Here is a 21,979-nt window from a genome sequence, read left to right on the forward strand (position 1 = left end):
ATCTGCAAAATCTGTCATAGCACTTGGCACAAAGTCAATGTTTAGGAAATGTTGAATCAAAGAGTAAATGATGTAAGAAGTGCTCCCTTCTTGTTAAGCATCTCAAGATGGTCATACCTTCAGTCAAATGAAACAGAGAGGCATTAGCAGCACATCAGCATGGCTGCCTGAGCTGATTTTGATCATCTCTTCTAATTATTTGAAACCATTTATATGCAGAACACTTGAGTAGAATAGAACAAGCTTGGTTTGAGTCGGTCATATTTAGGAATGAGAAGTGCTTTGAAGGAATTTGAGAAGGGTAGCAACATGATCAAAGAAGTATAATAGCTTAATCTAGTGCAAATCTACAGGCTTTCTGAGACATTGTCCCTAGTGGATTCTGTAATCGTGGCACTGTGGTATGGCATATATTGCTACATTGGTAGTTAGCATTAATCAAAACTGACCTGTGATTGCTTAAATATCTGGACTCAATGTAATATTTTTAGTAAAACCTTAATGAAAATTCATTGAATTTTATACATAAGATTTTTGTTCTTTTCTGTTTATGTTACTTTAATAGAAAGCTTACTAAATATTAAAGAGATTGAAATACTGGTAGCTATATATAAAAAAGTCTATGCTCCTTTTTTTTTTTTTTTTAAGATTGATTTATTTATATGGAAGTGTGACAGGAAGAGATCTTTGATCTGCTGGTTCATTCTCCAGATGGCTGCAGTGGCTAGGGATGGGCCACATCGAAGCCAGGAGCTTCATCCTGGTCTCCCATGTGGGTACAGGTACACAAGGATTTGGGCCATCTCTGCTGCTTTCCCAGGTGCATTAGCAGGGAGCTGGATCTGAAGTGGAGCAACCAGGACTCAAACTGGCACCCATATGGGATGCTGGCATTGCAGATGGCAGCTTAACCCACTGTACCACAGTGCTGGCCCCTATGCTCCTTACTTTTAGAGATTTATTCATTTATTTAAAAGAGTTAGGGAGAGGAACGAAGGGAGGAAGAGAAAAAAAGAGACCTCCATCTACTGGTTCACTCCCCATATGGCTGCAATGGCTGGGGCTGGGCCAGGCCAAAGCCAGGAGCCTGGCTCCGTCCGAGTTTCCCATGTGGGTGGCAGGGGCCCAAACACTTGGGCCATCTTTCACTGCTTTCCTAGGCACATTGCAGGGAGCTGGATCAGAAGTAGAGCAGCTGGGACTAGAACCTGTGCTTGGATATGGGATACCAGCATCTCGGGCAGCAGCTTAACCGGCTGCCATAATGCCAACCCCTGTACTCCTTTTTCTTAGGTCTGACCCCACCCATCTTAAAAGGCTTTGTGTAACTTAGGGCCCCCTACCCCCACCCACCAGTTTTCAATATTTTTACCTGTCTGCTTTAAGAAATGTTTAGAAAACAAAAATGAAACTTTCCGCCATACTACCATTCTTCCCTTGCTTCACAATTCCGTCTTCTACTTTCTATAGTTTCTGTTATAAACAATGGTAAATTTATTTCCTTCTAATACAAAATCATATTGCATATACATTTGCTAGTAAATTCTAACACATAACCTGTTTAGTTTCAAATTTGCTATTGTGACATAATCAGGAGTTTGTTTTGTTGAAATTCATGAATTCTTTGAGCATTTGCTGAACTCCTTTTTAAAAAAGATTTATTTATTAAATCAAAGGTTTCAGAGAGAGGGAGAGACAAAGAATCTGCTGGTTCACTCCCCAAATGGCCCGATCAGAAGCTGGGAGCCAGGAGCTTCTTCCAGGTCTCTCATGTGGGTGCAGGGGCCCAAGCACTTGAACCATCTCCACTGCTCTTCCAGGCCATTAACAGAGAGCTGGACCTGAAGTGGAGCAGCCGGGACATGTGGGATGCCCGCCCACATATGAGATGCCGGCACAACAGGGGGAGGTGTAACCTACTACGCCACAGTGCTGGCCCCTGCTGAACTCCTTTAATTGGTACTTGGGATGGAAAGAGCTGTGGGGCCGTGGTTCTAGCCTCCAACGTACATTCTCAAGAGACAAGTACAGTTCAGTAAAGCCTCCAAGGTGTAAAAATAAATTATTAAAATAAAATTTCTAGTTTTCAGGCCATTTTTTTTTTTTTTTGGACAGGCAGAGTGGACAGTGAGAGAGAGACAGAGAGAAAGGTCTTTCTTTGCTGTTGGTTCACCCTCCAAAGGCCGCTGCAGCTGGCGCACCGCACTGATCCGATGGCAGGAGCCAGGTACTTATCCTGGTTTCCCATGGGGTGCAGGGCCCAAGCACTTGGGCCATCCTCCACTGCACTCCCCGGCCACAGCAGAGAGCTGGCCTGGAAGAGGGGCAACCGGGACAGAATCTGGCACCCCGACTGGGTCTAGAACCTGGTGTGCCGGCGCCGCAAGGCGGAGGATTAGTCTAGTGAGCCGCGGCGCCGGCCCTTCAGGCCATGTTTTGATAATCTTCCATTTAAAAGTTATAAGTAATGGGCAAGTATTTGGCCTAGTGGTGAAGATGCCTTCATTCCCTATCAGATTGTGTTTGAGTCTTAGCTCTGCTCCTATTCCAGCTTTCTCTTAATGAAGATTCTGGGAGGCAGCAGGCAGTGGCTCAGGTGTTCCTATTACCCACATGTGGGACCTGGGTTGAGTTCCTGTCTCTGATCCTGGCTGTTTTAGGCATTTTGCGGAGTGAATGAGTGGGTGGCAGCCCTTTATCTCTTTCTTTCTCTACCTCTCAAACTAAAAAAGCAAACACAAATAAAAAAAGAGTTTTTACTACTAAGACAAAATCATTTTAGTAAAAATTGGAGCTGGTGTAGGGGTTGTGGTGTATTGTATGTCTGCATCTGATATTAGAGTGCTGGTTTGAGTCTGGCTGCTTTGCTTCTGATCCAGCTTCCTGCTGTGTGCTTGCTAATATGCAGATGGTGCTAAGTTTTATCCTTGTTCTAGGTCTGTGGCTTGGTTTAAACAATTTTTTGTATTGTTTTTGTTCCCATTAGGGCAGATGTCATTGTAAGATACAAATGATGTGGTCCACCTTAAATAATTAAATTTTTAATCTCTTGCCCTGCAGATACCATCATTGGAGTGGTTGCCGTTGGGAATATATCCTCATTAACACCTCAGTTTTTCTACATAGCTTTATGGCTTAGGCAATGTTACTCTATTTAATCTGGATGTTAAAAGATGCTAAGTCTAACGTTGGGAAAGCTTGTTGCCAAGCTTCCTCTACCCAATCAGAAATTGACCGTTTGTCGTATAATCATCCATTATTCGACAAAGTTTGTTTTCTACTATTTTGACTAGAATATTCATTTCTCATCCATTAACTATAATGTAGTTGGCTCCTTCAATCCAGAGCTTATGTAAGAACTGAACATCTTGAGTTTCTTTTTGTGTAAAATCTTGTCTATATTTTTGGAGTTGAGTGTGCATAAATTCTCTAATTTCTCTACTTACATTGGAATCCTTGTTTTTGTCCTGATTTCCTTGTTAGTCATTAATGGGAAACTAGATTTAGGTTCCTCGTTCTCTATGAATGGGTTATCTCTTGAAAATGGGTTATTTCTTGAGAATGGGTTATTTCTGTTTTTCTCTATTATTTGTCTAACCAGCTCTTTTCCTTTTGACCGATCTGTCAATATCTGCAATAGTTTTACACAATATTGCAGGGACTTCTTTTGGGGTTGCCCTTGCTAGAGCCATCCACTATCTCTGGAGATTGTAATTGGATTTTAACATTGGTCTCATTATTTTTAAAGAATTAAAAAAAAATTTTTTTTTGACAGAGTGGACAGAGAGAGACAGAGAGAAAGGTCTTCCTTTTGCCTTTGGTTCACCCTCCAATGGCCGCCGCGGCCAGCGCTCTACGGCCTGCACATCGCACTGATCCGAAGCCAGGAGCCAGGTGCTTCTCCTGGTCTGCCGTGTGGGTGCAGGGCCCAAGGACTTGGGCCATCCTCCACTGCACTCCCTGGCCACAGCAGAGAGCTGGCCTGGAAGAGGGGCAACCGGGACAGAATCTAGCGCCCCGACCGGGACTAGAACCCGCTGTGCCGGCGCTGCAGGTGGAGGATTAGCCTAGTGAGCCGCAGCGCCGGCCTAAAGAAGTTTTAATGTGCTTTATCCAAAGATAGTTGCAATGATGTGATTTATTTCTTTATTTTTTTCAAGATTTTTATTTATTTATTTGAAAGGCAGAGTCACAGAGAGGGGGAGAGAGAGGGAGAGGGAGAGAGAGAGAGAGAGAGAGAGAGTCTTCCATCCACTGGTTCACTCCCCAAATGACTGTAATAGCTGGAGCTGGGCCGATCCAGAGCCAGGAGCCTGGAGCTTCTTCCAGATCTCCCACACCGGTGCAGGGCCCCAAGAACTTGGGTCATCCTCCACTGCCCTCCCAGACCATAGCAGAGAACTGGATCAGAAGTGGAGCAGCCAGGACTCAAACTGTTGCCCATATGGGATGCTGGCATTGCTGGTGGCAACTTTACCCCCTATGCCACAGTGCCAGCCCCACGCACAGATATTTTTAAGATCCTTCTGACTACGCCAACTGTTGTGAGTGTAGTAATGGCACCGACATGGTGTTGGTTCCAATAAGGATTTTATTCAGTGGGGAAGTCACACATTCTAATTCACACAACACATTGGGCAAACAAACCACCAAAGTACCTCCCAGTATTCCTCATGATGTGTCTTAGCCACAGAGGGCAGATTCCCACAGCATCCGCATGGGTGTTGCCTCTGAGCTGAAGAATGCGGGTCTTGAAGGGCAAGTAGATTCTCGGCTTTGGGCAAGCAGGGCTTCAATGTCAGGCGAGCTCAGAGCCTCGGTGTCAGATAAGCACAGGGCTGGCTGGGAGAACTCTCTTGCAGGAAGGTCTGAGTATGGTGGGTAAACTCAGAGCTTTTGATATGCCACTGTCAGGAGAGTCTGTACAGAGTGTGTCTCTGGGCTTCTTCAGCCTGCAGTTTATATAAACTTTTGGCAGTCAATGTAGGGCCTATAAGGTCCTTAGGGGAGGGTATGTGTGGGGCCGTGGATGGTTCTTACCAAGTCCATGCGGATCTCTTGCAGTAAGCTTAGCTCTTGCTTAATTTTTTGTTAATATTATGGTGGAGCTGTTTAATTTCTGCTCCTTATAGAATCCCTGTCACCTACATAAGAGACTCAGTTGGAGTTCCTGGCTCCTGGCTTCTGTGTCATTTGGGGAGTGAACCAGTTGGTGAAGGATCTCTTTTTTTCTGTCTCCTTCTCTGTCACTTTGCCTTTCAAACAAATCAGTCTTTAAAAATATCTGGAGCTTATGCTATGTAGCAAACTTCTCAGTCATGTTCTTTGTTTTAAATTTGTTTCTCCTGTGACTTTGATATTATCTCCCCTAATCTCTCTTGATTGATAAAATTCAGTCTCTCTATAAACTTTGAACCTGATTTTAAAGTTATTTGCTCTTTTGATTTTTCAACTACTCTTTAACAACTTAATGTCATACATGAGTAACATTTTGTTTGTGACTTAAATTAATTTTATTTGAAAGGCAGAGAGAACAAAGAGATCTTCCATCAACTGGTTTATTTCCCAAATGCCTACAGTAGCTAGAGCTGGGCCAGGCCAAAACCAGGAATTCTGAATTCCATTAAAGTCTCCCACGTAGGTAGCAGGAACTCAAGTATTTAAGCCATCACTTGTTATTTCCCAGGATGTGCATTATTAGCTGTAAGCTGGAATGGTAGCCAGACCTGAACCAGGCACTAGTCCCAAATGGCAACATAAACCTTTGTGCCAGACAACCACTTCTTCTTCTTCTTCTTCTTCTTCTTCTTTTTTTTTTTTTTTTTTGACAGGCAGAGTGGACAGAGAGAGAGACAGAAAGGTCTTCCTTTTTGCCGTTGGTTCACCCTCCAATGGCTGCCATGGCTGGGCGCTGCGGCCGGTGCATCGCGCTGATCCGAAGGCAGGAGCCAGGTGCTTCTCCTGGTCTCCCATTGGGTGCAGGGCCCTAGCACTTGGGCCATCCTCCACTGCCTTCCCGGGCCACAGTAGAGAGCTGGCCTGGAAGAGGGGCAACCGGGACAGAATCTGGCGCCCCGACCAGGACTAGAACCTGGTGTGCCGGTGCCGCTAGGTGGAGGATTAGTCTATTGAGCTGTGGTGCCGGCCGACAACCACCTCTTATTTGTGATTTTTTTGGGGGGGAAAAAGAAAACTTGTTGGGTTAAAGTGATCAGTTTAAGTTCATAATTGATCATATAGGATTAAGTATCAAAGGAACCACATAAACAAGACCAGGGTCTGCTAATAATAATAGAATTAAAAAGGAGAGAATGATCCAACATGGGAAGCAGGATACACAGACTCATAGAATGGCAAATGCCCTAAACAGCACCCTGGCCTGAGAATCAGCCCTTAAGGCATTTGGATCTGGCTAAAAAGCCCATGAGAGTTTCTCAGGCATGGAAAGCCATGACACTGTGGCGCAAAAAAAAAAAAAAAAAAAAAAAACACTAAATGAAAGATCTCTGTGAGATCCCAGTGGAAAGAATGGGCCATCAAAGGAGGAGGTACCTTTCTCTGAAGGGAGGAGAGAACTTGCACTTTGACTATGGCCTTGTTTAAATAAGATCGGAGTTTGTGTACTCAAGAGGCTTCCATAGCCTTGGAAGCTCATGACAAGAGCCTCGGGTGATTACTGATGTCATAAATAAGAGTGTCAATTGTTAAATCAACAATGGGAGTCACTGTGCACTTACTTCCCATGTAGGATCTCTGTCCTTAATGTGTTGTACTATGCAAATTAACGGTAAGACTAGCACTCAAACAGTATTTTATACTTTGTGTGTCTGTGTGGGTGCAAATTGTTGAAATCTTTACTTAGTATATACTAAGTTGATCTTCAGTGTATAAAAATAATTGAAAATGAATCTTGATGAAGAATGGGATGGGAGAGGGAACGGGAGATGGGATGGTTGTGGTGGGAGGGAGGTTATGGGGAGAAGAGCCACTATAATCCAAAAGTTGTACCTTTGAAATTTATATTTATTAAATAAAAGTTTAAAAAAAAATTTGTTGGGGCCGCCATTTCGGTATAGTGGGTTAAGCCACCGTCTGTGACACTGGCATCCAGTATGGGTGCTGGTTCATGTTCCTGCTGGTCCACTTATGATCTACCTTCCTGCTAATGGCCTGGGAAAAGCAGCATAAGATGGACTAATTGCCTGGGTCCCTACCACCCATGTGGGATATCAGGATGAAGCTCCTAGCTTCAGCCTGTCCCAGCCTTGGGCATTGTGGCTATCTGGGGAGTGAACCTGTAGATAGAAAACTCTCTGCCTCCCTAAAACTCTTTCAAAATAATGATTTTAAAAAGTCTTTTGAAATAAATTTTGTTAAACATGACTTGATAAATGGGTTTTAAATAAGGAGAAATGATAAACGTAAGATTTCATAAGTCAAAATCATGTTTATATGAGGAGTGGTAATTTATCACAATATAAAAGCCTTCATTTTTTTTTTTTTTTGAAAGATTTTATTTATTTGAGAGGCAAAGTTACAGAGAGAGGGAAAGTCAGAGAGAGGTCCTCCAGCCACTTGTTTCACTCCTCAAATGGCTGCAACGGCCAGAGCTGGGCCAGGCTGAAGCCAGGCGCCAAGGGCTTTCATCTGGATCTCCCAAGTGGGTGCAGGGGCCCAAGTACTTGGGCCATCTTCCACTGCTCTGCCAGTCCATCAGCAGGGAGGTGGGTCAGAAGTGGAGCAGCCGGGACTTGAACCGGCACCCATATGGGATGCTGGTGCTGCAGGCAGAGGCTTAACCTGCTGTGCCACAGTGCCAGCCCCAGAAGCCTTCTTTTTAAAAATATTTATTTATTTGAAAGGCAGAAATAGATTTTCTATCTGCGGGTTCACTCCCCAAATGGCTACAACAGCCAGGTCTGGACCAGGCCAAAGCCAGGAGCCAGAAACTCCATCTGGGTCTCCCACATGGGTGGCAAGGGCTCAGATACTTGGACCATCCTTCACTGCCTTCCCAGGCACATTAGAAGGAAAGTGTATCAGAACTAGAATAGCTGGGACTTGAACTTGAACTCCTTGCTTAAGCTGCTGTGCCACAAAGCTGGCTCCCAAAGCCTCGTTTCTAATGAGCTTGCTTTTAATTAGTTTGCAGCCTGTTTCATTCATTCAACAAGTATTGAGTGCCCATCAGATGCCAGATGTAATGTGTGCATGGTGCTTGGGATACAAAGAAGTGAGGAAGGCATGCTATATAGAATTTACCACCTTCATAGGTATAAGCAACATTCTAAATTTAAACATTTATAATGAAGTGTGATGAGTGCCTATGATAAGTAGGAACTTCTGTGAAAATGCAAGGGTACTTCAGAAAGTGGCATATACCTTGTATCTGTACACGTGTGTATGGAAGGGGAGGGTTAAGAGAAGCATGTTCTGAAAAGCTTCTGTCCCTTTTGAGAGGTAAAAGATGAGATGAAGAAGCTGGGGTAAAATGTTTCAGGCAGAGGAAATGGCATGTAAAGGCTGGCAGTGAGAAAATGAAAGTTGAGTGTGGATGGATATTAGACTTGGGGACTTGGTAGAGAGCTGTGGAGATGCAAAATGAGGTCAGAGAGTTAAGAAGCCAGGGCTCGAAAGACATTGAAGCCAATTTAAGTTTGGGCCAGAAGACCTCTCAAATCTTCTAAGCATAGGAGGAAGGGATATAGATGGAAGGAGTTAAGAGTTTTGAAAGATTGCTTTGGGTCTGGCATAGAGTATCAAAGTGGGTTGAATCTTGAGGCAGGGAACTGATTAAAGCTAGTCTTTAATGCTAGACAGTAGTTGATGGTGGACTGGGCTAGAGAGAAGTGGATGTATGAAGGATATTTCAGTGGCAGAATTGGGAATTGCTAGGAGAGGGGGAGGAGGGAGTAGTGAAGGTTGCTGTGAATATTTCTAAATTGAACAGAGGAGTGGAAAGTAAGGCTATTTATTGGGAAAATAAACTGAAATTAGGGGAGGTTTAAGGAGAGAACAGACAGAGTAGTTTTATTTGGTAGACATATTTAGTTTTGTGGACCTGGAGTTCAGGAGAGAGCTAAGGATTTGTTTTTACAGATTTAGATGTTGTCAGAACCATAGAATAAATGGTAAAGACCAGGGAGAATGTATGTAAAAGCAACTCCGATTTTTGTGGTATAGTGTGGGACACGTGCATCTCATGTTGGAGTGTTTGGGGTCTAGTCCCACCTCAACTTAGCCTCTTGCTAATAATCCTTGGAGGCCATGGATAATGGCTCAAGTGATTGAGTCCCTGCAGTCTATGTGGGAGACTTGATTGTAGTTCTGGGCTCCTGACTTTGGCCTGGCCTAGCCCTCGCAGTTGCAGGCATTTGGAGTAAACCAGCAGATGGAAGAGATTGTGTGTGTGTGTGTGTGTGTACAGGGGTGTGACTTTAAAATACTTAAAATATATATTTAAAGAAAAGTAACTCTTCAAATCTCTTTTTTGAGAGGGGGAAAGAGTTTTGTTAATCTGTTTAACCTTGAACTCTCTCCCAGGAAAAATACAGATTCTCTTCCCAGAAAATAAACTTACAGAGAGCAGTTTACATATAATTCCAAGATTTACAAAAGTGTTTATCTGTGATCCTTAGGTTATTAAAAGAAGAGGACATAGTTCAAAACCTTAAGAACCTTTCATGGTTGGAGTATAGAAAGATCTGGCAGAAAAGATTTAGAATGAATTCGATATGCCCTATGTAAAAACCAAGTGAATGTAGTGTTAAGTAGAGCCAAAAGAAGAGAGGGTTCCAGAAGAAGGAGGAGCCGGGACTTGATCCTGTGCCCATATGGTATACCAGTGTTGCAGGTGGCAGCTTTACCCACTGTACCACAAGCTGGCCTTGTGACATCTGTCTTCAAAAGGGTTTTTGTTTAAACTTCTAAAGTGGTTAATTATATTTAAACTTACTGTGATTTGTTACACTGAATGAGTTGGTTTTTAAAAAAAGATTTATTTATTTAATTGGATGGCAGAGTTAAAGAGGGATAGGGAATGGCCATTATAGCCATTCCCCAAATGGCTGCAATGGCCCAGGCTGGGCTAGGCCAAAGGCAGGGGCCAGGGACTCCATTCAGATCTCCCACAAGGATGGCAGAGAACCAGGCAGTTGGGCCATCTTACCCTGCTTTCCAAGGCAAATTAGCAGGTGCTTCCTCCTGGTCTCCCATGCGGGTGCAGGGCCAAAACACTTGGGCCATCCTCCGCTGCCTTCCCAGGCCACAGCAGAGAGCTGGACTGGAAGAAGAACAACTGGGACTAGAACCTGGGGTGCTGGTGCCACAGGCGGAGGATTAGCCTAGTGAGCCGCAGCGCAGGCCTGTTTATGACTCTTTATAAGGAGTAATTTTAAAATTAAGATATAATTTGTATATAGTAAATTTTATCTTGGCTTTCCATGCCTGAGAAACTCTCATGGGCTTTTTAGCCAGATCCAAATGCCTTAAGGGCTGATTCTCAGGCCAGGGTGCTGTTTAGGGCATTTGCCATTCTATGAGTCTGTGTATCCTGCTTCCCATGTTGGATCGTTCTCTCCTTTTTAATTCTATCTATTATTATTAGCAGACCCTGGTCTTGTTTATGTGGTTCCTTTGATACTTAATCCTATCTTTATGATCAATTATGAACTTAAACTGTTCACTTTAACTAGTAAGATGGCATTGGTACATGCCAACTTAATGGGACTTGTAGTTTCATGGCACATTTCTAGCTCTACCATTAGGGGTAAGTCTGAGTGAACTGCACATCTTCTCTCTCTTATTCCCACTCTTATTTTTAACAGGGATAAATTTTCAGTTAAATTTAAACACCTAAGAATAATTGTGTGTTAATTAAAGAACATTAAAAAAAAATCTCACTTTTATCAGGAAAGCCTTAATTTATCATATTTGTGATCTCTTCATTACAAAATTATTTCATCTTTAACATAGGTATGACAACCTGTACTTCTTCCTTAGTATTGTTTTTCCCATTGTCACTGAGTTTCTCTGAGAATAAATCTTAATGAAAGGTAGGAATTGCATCCTTCAATAAAAGATCAAATTTACAAAGTTTCTGGCCCTCAGCTATTATGATCATTGCTGAAGTTGCAGTGTTTAGCTGTCTTTTGCTTGTTGCTAGTGAAAGTTTGCGACCATATCTCATACCTTGCTGTAATTAGTGTTTAATTACCCACTGCTGTTTCAATGTTTTAAAATGAATTAATGTAGTTTCACCATTTTAATTTTTCCTATGTATTTTTTGTTTCCTTTATAGTACTCTGTGCAAAAAACTTGGTGAAAAAGGATTTTTTCCGTAAGTAAATTAACTTTCAATACAAATGTTTTATATTCTGTCTAGAGTTTTTTGGATAGTATTTTTGAAGTGTCTGGTTTTAGGGGTTTCTTTATTCAGAAATTCAGTGTTTTGTGAATGCTTTATTCCAGAGATTTTTTTTTTTTTGGAAGATTGTGTACTTTTTAGCTTTAAAAACTCTTTTCCCTTTATCTGCCCCTCTCACATACTTAGCCATGCATATACAGTTGTGTGAATGTAGAGCCCCACAGTGCATGTTGAAGGTGTGTGTAACACTAGATTTCTAGAAACAGTATCAAGAGATTATTTTGCAAACTTTTTTCTTTTTAAACATTTTATAGAAAATTTTACCTATGCACTTAACATTGGATGGTAGAAAAGTCACTGAGGCTGTTTGGGATTTACGAGTGTAGAAAAGTCAGCTCTACCATATTTGATGATGCTGTTCTGTCAGACTCCAAAGCAAACATTTGGTTCCCATATTTTCAGTCTGTTTACTAATCCGTTGTGAACTTTTTTTTTTTTGTGACTTTATTTAGGATTAAGTTTTGCAAGAAAGAATTGGGAAGTGCCCCACCCATGTGTTCAGATTACACTGTAATATGTTACTTTACAATAGCTTTAAATTATTGAGTAAAAATGACATAATTTTTATTAAACTTTTTTAGCCAACAAAATTTTTATATATAAAAAGTTTGAAATTAGAAACTAGATTTCTAAATGTATGTCCTATCAGCCAGCAAAAACAGGCTCTGTGCTGTCTAATGTTACATTAGGCAATTTTCAGGGGTTTGATTAAAAGAAATAATAAGTTCTTGATATATTTTTAAATCATACTTAATTTATTCTACTCAAAGTTTTATTCCAGTGTTTGTAGAATAGAACCTGAATTAAAGTTTATAAAAATGACATCTTATAAAACCATATAATAAATTTTTATCGTATCTTTGTGCTTTTCTGAGAAAGTGGTTAAATAGGATAATTTGGAATACAAAAAGGAAATTATAAAGTCTTTCGTTTATGTACCACGTGCCCTCCACCCCACACCATGTCACAGTAGGAGAATACAGTGGCCAGAGAACCCATCTCTCCTTGCTGCTACCTGTTAATATTATTTTTCAGGCTGTGTCTCACCACTCCATCCCTGTCACTAATAACCTAATACCTAGGGTGCACTTTCCCTTTCTCTCTCTCTCTCTTTCTCTCTCTGTAAGGTTGATCTAAGATTTATGCTAATGGGACTGCAAAGTGGCAGATAGGTTGGATATGCTGGTGACATGGTGAAAATGGAGGGAGTTGGAGTACTTGGATAGCTGCTGCTTTATTCTCCAAGGCTTCTGCTCTGGCTTTGAAGAGGAAACCTTCAGTTTTGTCTTTTAGGTGTCTTTTCAAATTCTTTTCCTTTTTCCAGAGACCCAAGATACAGATTCTCTCTCTCTCTTTTTTTTAATTCTTCTTCTTCTTCTTCTTCTTTTTTTTTTTTTTTTTAAATTTTGACAGGTAGTTAGAGACAGAGAGAAAGGTCTTCCTTCCGTTGGTTCACTCCCCAAATGGCCGCTACGGCCGGCACTGCGCCAGCCGGAAGCCAGGAGCCAGGAGCTTCTTCGCGGTCTACCATGCGGGTGCAGGGGCCCCAGCACTTGAGCCACCCTCCACTGCCCTCCCGGGCCACAGCAGAGGGCTGGACTGGAAGAGGAGCAACTGGGGCTAGAACCCAGTGCCCATATGGGATGCCAGCACCTCAGGCAGAGGATTAGCCAAGTGAGCCATGGTGCCGGCCCCAAGATACAGATTCTCTAATAAAATATCCAACTATTCTGTTTTCCTATGAAATCTAGAGGTAAATTCTACTTTAATTCTTTGTGAACCTCTGAGAGCTGAGAGTTATCTGTTTTTATTTATCCTTAAATGATAGGTGAAAGAAATTTTTTCCCTTTTTAATTGGTATAGGCAGTAAAAATTGATAAATTTTGAGTGTGAGCTTGCTTTTGGGATAAGAAGATTAGGGGAAACTGATTATTTTTAAAACTTAGAGTGAGAGCTATATGATAGCTTGGAAAGGGAAACAGGAGAGCAAATCCTTAGGACTGCAGAAGTGAATCAGTGAGGGATGGGAGTATCTCCTGTTTTCACACAGGCCAAGGCCCCAGATCCTTGCTGTGGTAGATTTACCTGTATACAAGGGATATTTTTGAGCAGTTTATAAGTTGATGGTTGCTCATATTAATTTTAGATAATAGTTCTTTAGTTCTTTAATTAAATTTTGGTGTGTTGATCAGAGTGCAGTTATTAAAATATAGTTGATTTTGCTTGTGATTTAGTTTAAATTGAATTACAAAAAAATTTTAATGTGAAACATGACTACAGGGGATGAAATACATATTTATGTATTTTTCATTAGAGGAAAAAAATCCGTGTGTTGCCTTTAGTAATTTGTTGACACCTAGATTCTGTTTAAGATATAGTGCTTGTATTTGGTCTGTTATTATTTTGCAGAAGAACAACATAGGCAGCTCAGACTCCAATTTCCTAAGGATCTGGAAGCCAAACTTAGAGGTTTTGTGTGGAAAAAGTTTTTCTTAGTCCTTAACTTTTTAAAAATTATTTATTTGAACACTAGGGTTACAGAGAGGTAGAGACATAGAGAGCGAGCTTCCATCTTCTGTTTTCAGAGCTTCCATCTCTGGTTCCAACAGCCAGTGCTGGGCTAGGCTGGGCCCAGGCCAGGGGCTTGGAAATCCCTCAAGTTTCCTACATGGTTGCAGGGGCCCAAGCATTCGAACCATCTTCCGTTGCCTTCCTAGACACATCAACAGGGAGCTGGATTGGAAGTGGAGCAGCTGGGACTTGAACCCACACTCATATGGGGTGCCGGTGTTGCATGCATGCAACTTAACCTACTACACAACTGTGCTAGCCCCAGTCCTTAAATCTTTAGTGAGGTGATATCCAAAGGGAAAGTTGGAAATGTGATTGTTTTTGCAAGCATATGTTATGTTTATTTAGATAGTTGATTCAGAAGCCCAAGAGAGAGTGGATTCTTCCCAAGAGAAAATACTTAATGTAGAGGTAAAAATACTTTTTCATTAAACACATTTAAAAATAAGTTGTCATATGAATAACTCTAAAAGAACAAAATAATTTAGATTTCACAGTATAAGTTAACAAATTTCTTTAGAACTTAGTATGTTTACCCTACTGATCAAGACACCCATGTCCTATATCAGAGTACGTGGGTTCATTTCTTGGCTCTGGCTCCTGACATCAGCTTCTTGCCAGTGCAGACCCTGGGAGTTCTCAGGGATGGCTCAAATAATTGGATTGCCGCCACCTACATGGAAAATGGATTGAGTTCTAGCTCCTAGCTTTGAATCCTGCTGTTGTGAGCATTTGGGTAATGAGCCAGTAGAAGGAAGCTCTCTCTCTGTGTCTCTCTGCCTTATAAATAAATAATATTTGAGTTTTAGTCTTTATTGATTTGATGATGATAGATCACAGAATCATGGACTTGGGAAACTGGATAGGTGATTTCTGTCTGTCTTGAGTCTTGACAAACAAGTATTTTGACTTAAATTAGCATAGATATCAAGATACAAAATTTTTCCATTCATCAGCAATCAGCCTCATTCTGTTCTGTATTTTCAACAATACACAGAAAATGTACTTTATCCCAGTATGTCTGACTTGTAAATTATTTTATCTCTTTACCATTTTTAGTTTCACCTTTTTCTAACTATAATTTTCATCAAAAGAACCACAGTTTTCATTATTGCTTTGGCTGAAAATTATGGTATTATCTTTGATACTTTTTTATATTAGTTTTTATTGTGTCTTTCAGAGTAGCTGCCTTAAATGTCATTTCCTTTCTCTATCATGTGACTTGCCAAATTTAGAGTCGTCTTATCCAACTATTGGATTATTACTAAAGCACCATACATGGTCTCTGCCTCTAGCCTTTCCTTCACCTAGTCTGCCCTGAGAACCACTAGTAGAAATATGACTATATTTATAGGCATGCTCAAGAACCAAAATGGCTCCCTATTATCTGCAATCATTCCATACTCTATTTTTCTGACATCTAAGCCTCTCATACTCAATCAGTTGTATTTCTCCAATAGTATTTACTTTTACACCTTAGCACAGAAGCTTTGGTTAGACTCCTCAAGGCTTTCAAATATTGATTTCCTTTACTTGGCACTCTTCGTATGGCTAGGAAAGTCCTCCTTTTCCTGTTTGTCCTTTCAAGCCCATATGAGTTCCATCCTCTTGCCCAAGCCTTTTATTTACCCTTCAAGTTCTCCTGCATAGTAAATCAAAGGTGTAATACAGCATGGTGGTTCAGAGCCTGAAGTCCAGAGCTAGACTGCAGGGGTTTAGACTCTAAACTTTAGATCCTGACTCTGCCATTTAACTGTTGTGTGACCTGGGGCTAGTTAACCCCTTTGGGCCTTAGTTTCCTTGAAGTAAAATAGGGCTAATAACATTATCTAGCTCATAGGGATATTGTGAGGATTTTTGTAAAGCACTTAGAACAGTAGCTGACATAGTGTTAGCCGTTAGAATCACTACTACCAAGTGTTTGTTTATCCTTAGGTTGTTTTTCGTTTGTTTTGTTTTCATGTATGGTATTTTTAAAAAAAATTTTTTTGACAGGTAGAGTTAGAGAGAAAGGTCTTCCTTCCGTTGGTTCACTCCCCAATGGCCGCTATGACCGGCGCTGCGCCAGTCTGAAGCCAGGAACCAGGTGCTTCTTCGCGGTCTCCCATTCGGGTGCAGGGGCCCAAGCACTTGGGCCATCCTCTATTGCCCTCCCGGGCCACAGCAGAGAGCTGGACTGGAAGAGGAGCAACCGGGACTAGAACCCAGCGCCCATATGGGATGCCGGCGCTATAGGTGGAGGATTAACCAAGTGAGCCACGGCGCCGGCATGTATGGTATTTTTAATTTCCCCAGTTAAATACTTGTCTCTCTTATGGCAGAGGATTATTAATTTCTTTGGTTTTATTCTCACATCACTCATAGTAGTTATTCAGTAAAACTTGTTGGCTATTTTGATTTCTCTGTAGCCCATGCTTCTGTATGAAAACCTTTAATGAGCTCTCTATTTAAATGAGCTCATTTAAGGAGCTATTTGGAAAGAAAGCCATGAGTGTTTTCAGCATTCACCTTCCTGGGGCCAAAGGGCTGGTAACAATCTGAAAAAACTTCCATATTACAGGATAATCTCTAGATTTTGGTAGTTTAAATTGAGGATATTTTGAGACAGGAATAAGGGAAAATATGATTTTGATATTTAATATAGAAGTAAATTTAATCTTTGATTTTAAGTGAACTATTTTACTTTTCTGGCAGAATGCTAAACTTTTAAAAAAAGAATTAAAGAATAGAATAATCTTGTAGCATATGGTAATCTTTATGTGATTATTCTCCTATCTTAAATGACAAAATATTCTTCAGTTAAAAAAACTTCCCCTTTTTTCCACAGGACTTCCTGATCCATTTGCTAAAGTGGTGGTTGATGGATCTGGGCAGTGCCATTCTACAGATACTGTGAAGAATACACTTGATCCAAAGTGGAATCAGCATTATGATCTGTAGGTTTAAATGATTAATTTGAAATAAACATAAAATTAATGTTTTTTGATAAAGTCTTTGAAAAGATCACAGAAAATGATCTGAGTTTTATATCTGTGGTGCAATTTGGTCTTTACACAAGGGGTACAAAACCCATTGGGAAGTGCTTTGGCTTATTGGTTGTTGGATTTGAAAGATGAGGGACCCCCAGTAAGCCCATGAATCACAAAATGAAACTGGCTCACAATATAAAGCAGTCTCCCAATACCACCTCCCTTCAGTTAAATAAAGGTGTTAATTCACCTTAGCTAAGCCAATTGTAAGTGTAAAACTAGAAATTAGAATTATTTCTATGTGGGTGGCTTTTTAAAAAGATTTATTTATTTATTTGAGAGAGAGAAAGAGAGAGTTATCTTCCATCTGCTGGTTCACTACCCAAATGGCCGCAATGACAGGCTGAGCCAGGCCACAGCTAGGAGGACCTTCTGGATCACCCATGTGAGTGCAGGAACCCAAGCGCTTGGGCATTCCTCTGCTGCTTTCCTAGGCACATTAGCAGGGAGCTAGATCAGAAGTGGAGCAGCCAGGACTCAAACCAGCACCCAGATACCAGTCCTGACCGTGCATGCGCGCGCTTGCTCTCTCTCTCTCTCTCTGTTTCTTTCTTTCTTTTAAGATTTATTTATTTATTTAAAAGTCAGAGTTACACAGAGAGAAGGAGAGGTAGAAAGAGAGAGAAGTCTTCCATCTGCTGGTTCACTCCCCTGTTGGCTGCAACGGCCAGAGCTTTGCTGATTCAAAGGCAGGACCAGGAACAACTTCTGGGACTCCCACACAGGCGCAGGGGTCCAAGGACTTGGGCTATCTTCCACTGCTTTCCCAGACCATAGTAGAGAGCTGGATCAGAAGTGGAGTAGCTGGGTCTCGAATCAGCATCCATATGGCTTTACCCACTATGCACAGCACCGGCCCCAATGGCTTTCTTTGAAATTTCATTTTTTAAAAAAATATTTATTTATTTATTTGAAAGAGTTATGCAGAGAGAGGAGAGGTAGAGAGAGAAGTCTTCCATCCACTGATTCACTCCCAAATTGGCCGCAACAGCTGGAGCTGCGCTGATCCAAAGCCAGGAGCCGGGAGCTTCTTCCAAGTCTCCCACATAGGTGCAGGGGCCCAAGGACTTGGGCCATCTTTCACTGCTTCCCCAGGCCCAAGCAGAGAGCTGGATAGGAAGTAGAGCAGCCAGGTCTCGAACCAACGCCCATATAGGATGCCAGCGTTTCAGGCCAGGGCGTTAACCTGCTACGCCACAGCGCTGGTCCCTGAAATTACATTTAATCATAGTGGTATGGATGCCTTTTTTAAAAGGTAGCTGGTACTATAAGGTTTTTATTGTTTTTTAAAAATATTTATTTATTTATTTGAAAAACGGAGTGACAGAGGGAGAGGGAGAGACAGGAGAGAGATCTTCATCTGCTGGTTTCCTTCCTAAATGTCTACAACAGCCAGAGTTAGACCAGGCCAAAGCCAGGAGCTAGGAACTCCATGTTGGCCTCTGATGTGGGTGGCAGGAAACCACATACTTGGGCCATCATTTGCTGCTTCCCAGGCACATTTGTGGGAACCAGGATCAGATAAGCAGGATTAGAACCAGGCACTCCTAATTGAACTGCCAGGTCCCAAGCAGTGACTTAACACTCTGCACCCCAGTACCCTCTCATTATGAAATTCTCAACGGAAAACAGTGGTTCCTTGCCCTATTCTCATTCCTGATTCCCATTCCCAAGGTAACTGCTTTAATGGATTTGCCTGTTCATACTAGCATTTTCTTCTGTTTCTAGATATCTTGATTATTTTACAGGATTTAAATTTTTTTGTATTTACTTTTAGATGTTTAAAAATTTCATACCTTAGATGAGTCAGCTGTTTTTTTTTTTTTTTAAGATTTATTTATTTATTTGAAAGAGTTACACAAAGAAGGAGAGTAAGAGAGAAAGAGAGATCTTCCGTCTGCTGGTTCACTCCCCAATTGGCCCCAACAGCCGGAGCTGCGCCAATCCGAAGCCAGGAGCCAGGAGCTTCCTCTGGGTCTTCCCATGCAAGTGCAGGGGCCCAAGGACTAGAACATCTTCTACTGCTTTCCCAGGCCATAGCAGAGAGCTGGATTGGAAGTGGGAGCAGCTGGGTCTCTAACTGGTGCCCATATGGGATGCTGGCACTGTAGGTGGGGGCTTTTCTCACTACACCATAGAGCTGGCCCCTGAGTCAGCTTTTTAAAACTGATATCCCTGATCCCCACTCCTTCAGCACTCAGATACCCCTGGCTTTTTCCCAGCCCTCCGACTTAATCATGATCTTTTTTGGTGAATAGTTCCGTGGGTCACATAGTATACAAGAATTATATTTCCTTTCTTAACAGTTTTTCTCTTTTAAAAAAGATTGATTTTATTTATTTGAAAGGCAGAGTTAGAGAGATATTATCCATCCATTGGTTCACTCCCCAAATGGCCACAATAGCTGGGGCCGGATGAAAGCCAGGAGCAAAGAGCTTCTTCCAGGTCTCCCAAGTGGGTATCGGGAGCCCAAGCACAAGCTTGGGCCATCTTCTGTTCTCTCAGGCACATTTGCAGGGAGTTGGATTGAAAGTGGAACAGCTGGAACCCCTATGTGATGCCAGTATTGCAGATGGCAGCTTAACTCGCTATGTCACAGCGCCAGTCCCAATTTTTGTCTGAAGTTAATAACTATTTTTGTCACCTGTTTAATCTTCTGTCTTATTGATTACTGCCCAGACTCTCCTATGGAACTTAATATCCCTTCTCCACATGTTCAGTCATGTCAGGATTCCACTGGCTTTTGTTTCTCTTCTTGGAGACACGCTTGGAGCCCCCTCTTGCCTCATCTAGTCTGATATGGTCTCTAAGACTTGGGACTTGTCTTTATGATTTTTTTGAGAATTTCCTTTTGTTTCTTCCAAGTCCAGTGATTTTCAGTTTTTTGTTTACTTTTCAGTTTGGTAAAGTCTGTCTTCATTGTCATTTTGAGAGAGTACAATGATGGGAAACATTTTTTGACCTGAAAAATGTATTGTTTCATATTACTTGATTGATGGTTTGTCTAAGTATAGACTTCTAATGAAGCATCACTTTCCCTCCAGATTTTGAATACAGTACTCCATTATCATCTAGGTCAAGATCAGCATTGCCGAATAGAAACATGAGTCACAAATAGGAGCTCATCAAATTTTAAATTTTCTAGTAACCACACTTAAAAAATAAAAAGAAACATAAAATCAAGCATAATATATTTTGTCTAAAATATTGTCATTTCAACAAAATATTTGAGTTAATTTCAGTAGTTAATATGTCATAGTCACAAATTCACATGCACACATCTTGGGTTTTTGAGATCAGGAGTTTATTTGGCCTTTAGGGTTCACCTCTATTAAAAAAAAATTATAGGGGCCAGTACCGTGGTGCAGTGGGTTAATCCTCCACCTGGGGTGCTGGCATCCAATATGGGTGCCGGTTCTAGTCCCAGCTGCTGCACTTCCGATCCAGCTCTCTGTTGTGGCCTGGGAAAGCAGTAGAAGATGGCCCAAGTCCTTGGGCCCCTGCACCCGTATGGGAGACCAGGAGGAGGCACCTGGTTCCTGGCTTCAGATTGGCGCAGCTCCAACCGTTGCGGCCATTGGAGAGTGAACCAACAGATGGAAGACCTTTCTCTCTGTTTCTCCTTATTGTCTGTAACTCTACCTCTCAAATCTTTAAAAAAAACTATAATCTTCCTAGTGAGTATGTAGTTTTGATTTGCATTTCCTTTTTTTTTAAGATTTATTTATTTATTTGAAAGAGTTACATAGAGAATGAGAGGCAGAGAGAGAGAGAGAGAGGGAGAGAGAGAGGTCTTCCATCAATTGGTTCAATCCCCAATTGGCCGCAACGGACATAGCAGAGCTGGATCTTTTTTTTTTTTTTTTTTTTTTTGACAGTGGACAGTGAGAGAGAGAGACGGAAAGAAAGGTCCTCCCTTGCCGTTGGTTCACCTTCCAATGGCCGCCAAGGCCGGCGCGCTGCAGCCGGCGCACCGCGCCAATCCGATGGCAGGAGCCAGGTGCTTCTCCTGGTCTCCCATGGGGTGCAGGGCCCAAGCACCTGGGCCATCCTCCACTGCCTTCCCGGACCACAGCAGAGAGCTGGTCTGGAAGAGGGGCAACCGGGACAGAATCCGGCGCCCCGACCGGGACTAGAACCCAGCGTGCCTGCGCAACAAGGCGGAGAGGATCAGCCCAGCGAGCTGCGGCGCTGGCCAGAGCTGGATCTTAAGTGGAGCAGCTGGGACTCGAATGAGCGCCCATATGGGATGCTGGCACTGTAGGTGGCGGTTTTACCCACTACCACCATGCCAGCCCCTGCATTTCTTTAAGGACTAAAGATGTTGAGCATATTTTCATGTGTGTGTTTGTTTTATATATATATATATAGTTTATATTAACTGGGATACCTAGGAGCTTTTCTTGCTTTTTGCCAGGGCGTGTGTGGGAGGGAAAATGGTCAGGGAAATACTTTGGATCACTTTGCAAAACTTTTGACTTTATTTTATTAAGTCTTCTAACAGAAATCTAACAAATGTTAGCCCTAAATCCTGACTCTGTCTTATTTTGGTCTGTATGCTAATATTCTATAGAAGGGTCCCTCAATATGGAATATCCTGAAACTTGTTTAGAATCATGTGTTACTTGTTGAAGTTGAAATTTTAAGAGAATCTAATTGAGCCCTCTATTTAACATTCAATTATAAAAGGATCTACTTTGTCAAGTGTTATACAGGTATTACCTGAAATTTCTTAAAGTGAGAGCACTTCTCTAAGTGTAAATTATACTTCTGATTAATTTCTGGCCCAGGAATATTTGGACAGAATGTGATGTGCACACTTAAGTAATTCAGTGTGATTCTTAATTTTTAGAGATTTATACTTAGCCTGTCCCCCAGAATATCTGAAATGAACAAATGTTTACTGTTGTTTAATGTGGAACTTCTCAATAGTTCATATCATAGTATATGTAAA

At 41.7% G+C, this 21,979-nt stretch overlaps 1 protein-coding gene across 5 annotated transcripts in view; it reads left to right on the forward strand.

The window, feature by feature from the left end:
- Positions 1-21,979, forward strand: part of SMURF2 (SMAD specific E3 ubiquitin protein ligase 2) — a 142,321-nt gene that overhangs the window by 63,700 nt on the left and 56,642 nt on the right. For 4 of the 5 annotated variants that reach the window (XM_017349279.3, XM_070060465.1, XM_070060463.1 and 1 more), the window contains exons 2-3: positions 11,300-11,338; positions 16,824-16,932. In XM_017349279.3, the coding sequence (XP_017204768.2) occupies positions 11,300-11,338; positions 16,824-16,932 (148 nt within the window). Of the gene's footprint in view, positions 1-6,759; positions 6,788-11,299; positions 11,339-16,823; positions 16,933-21,979 lie in introns of those variants that run through there. The other variant, XM_051825119.2, reaches the window with a different exon arrangement.

Source organism: Oryctolagus cuniculus, chromosome 17, assembly GCF_964237555.1.
Source record: "Oryctolagus cuniculus chromosome 17, mOryCun1.1, whole genome shotgun sequence".
Taxonomy (NCBI): Eukaryota; Metazoa; Chordata; class Mammalia; order Lagomorpha; family Leporidae; genus Oryctolagus; species Oryctolagus cuniculus.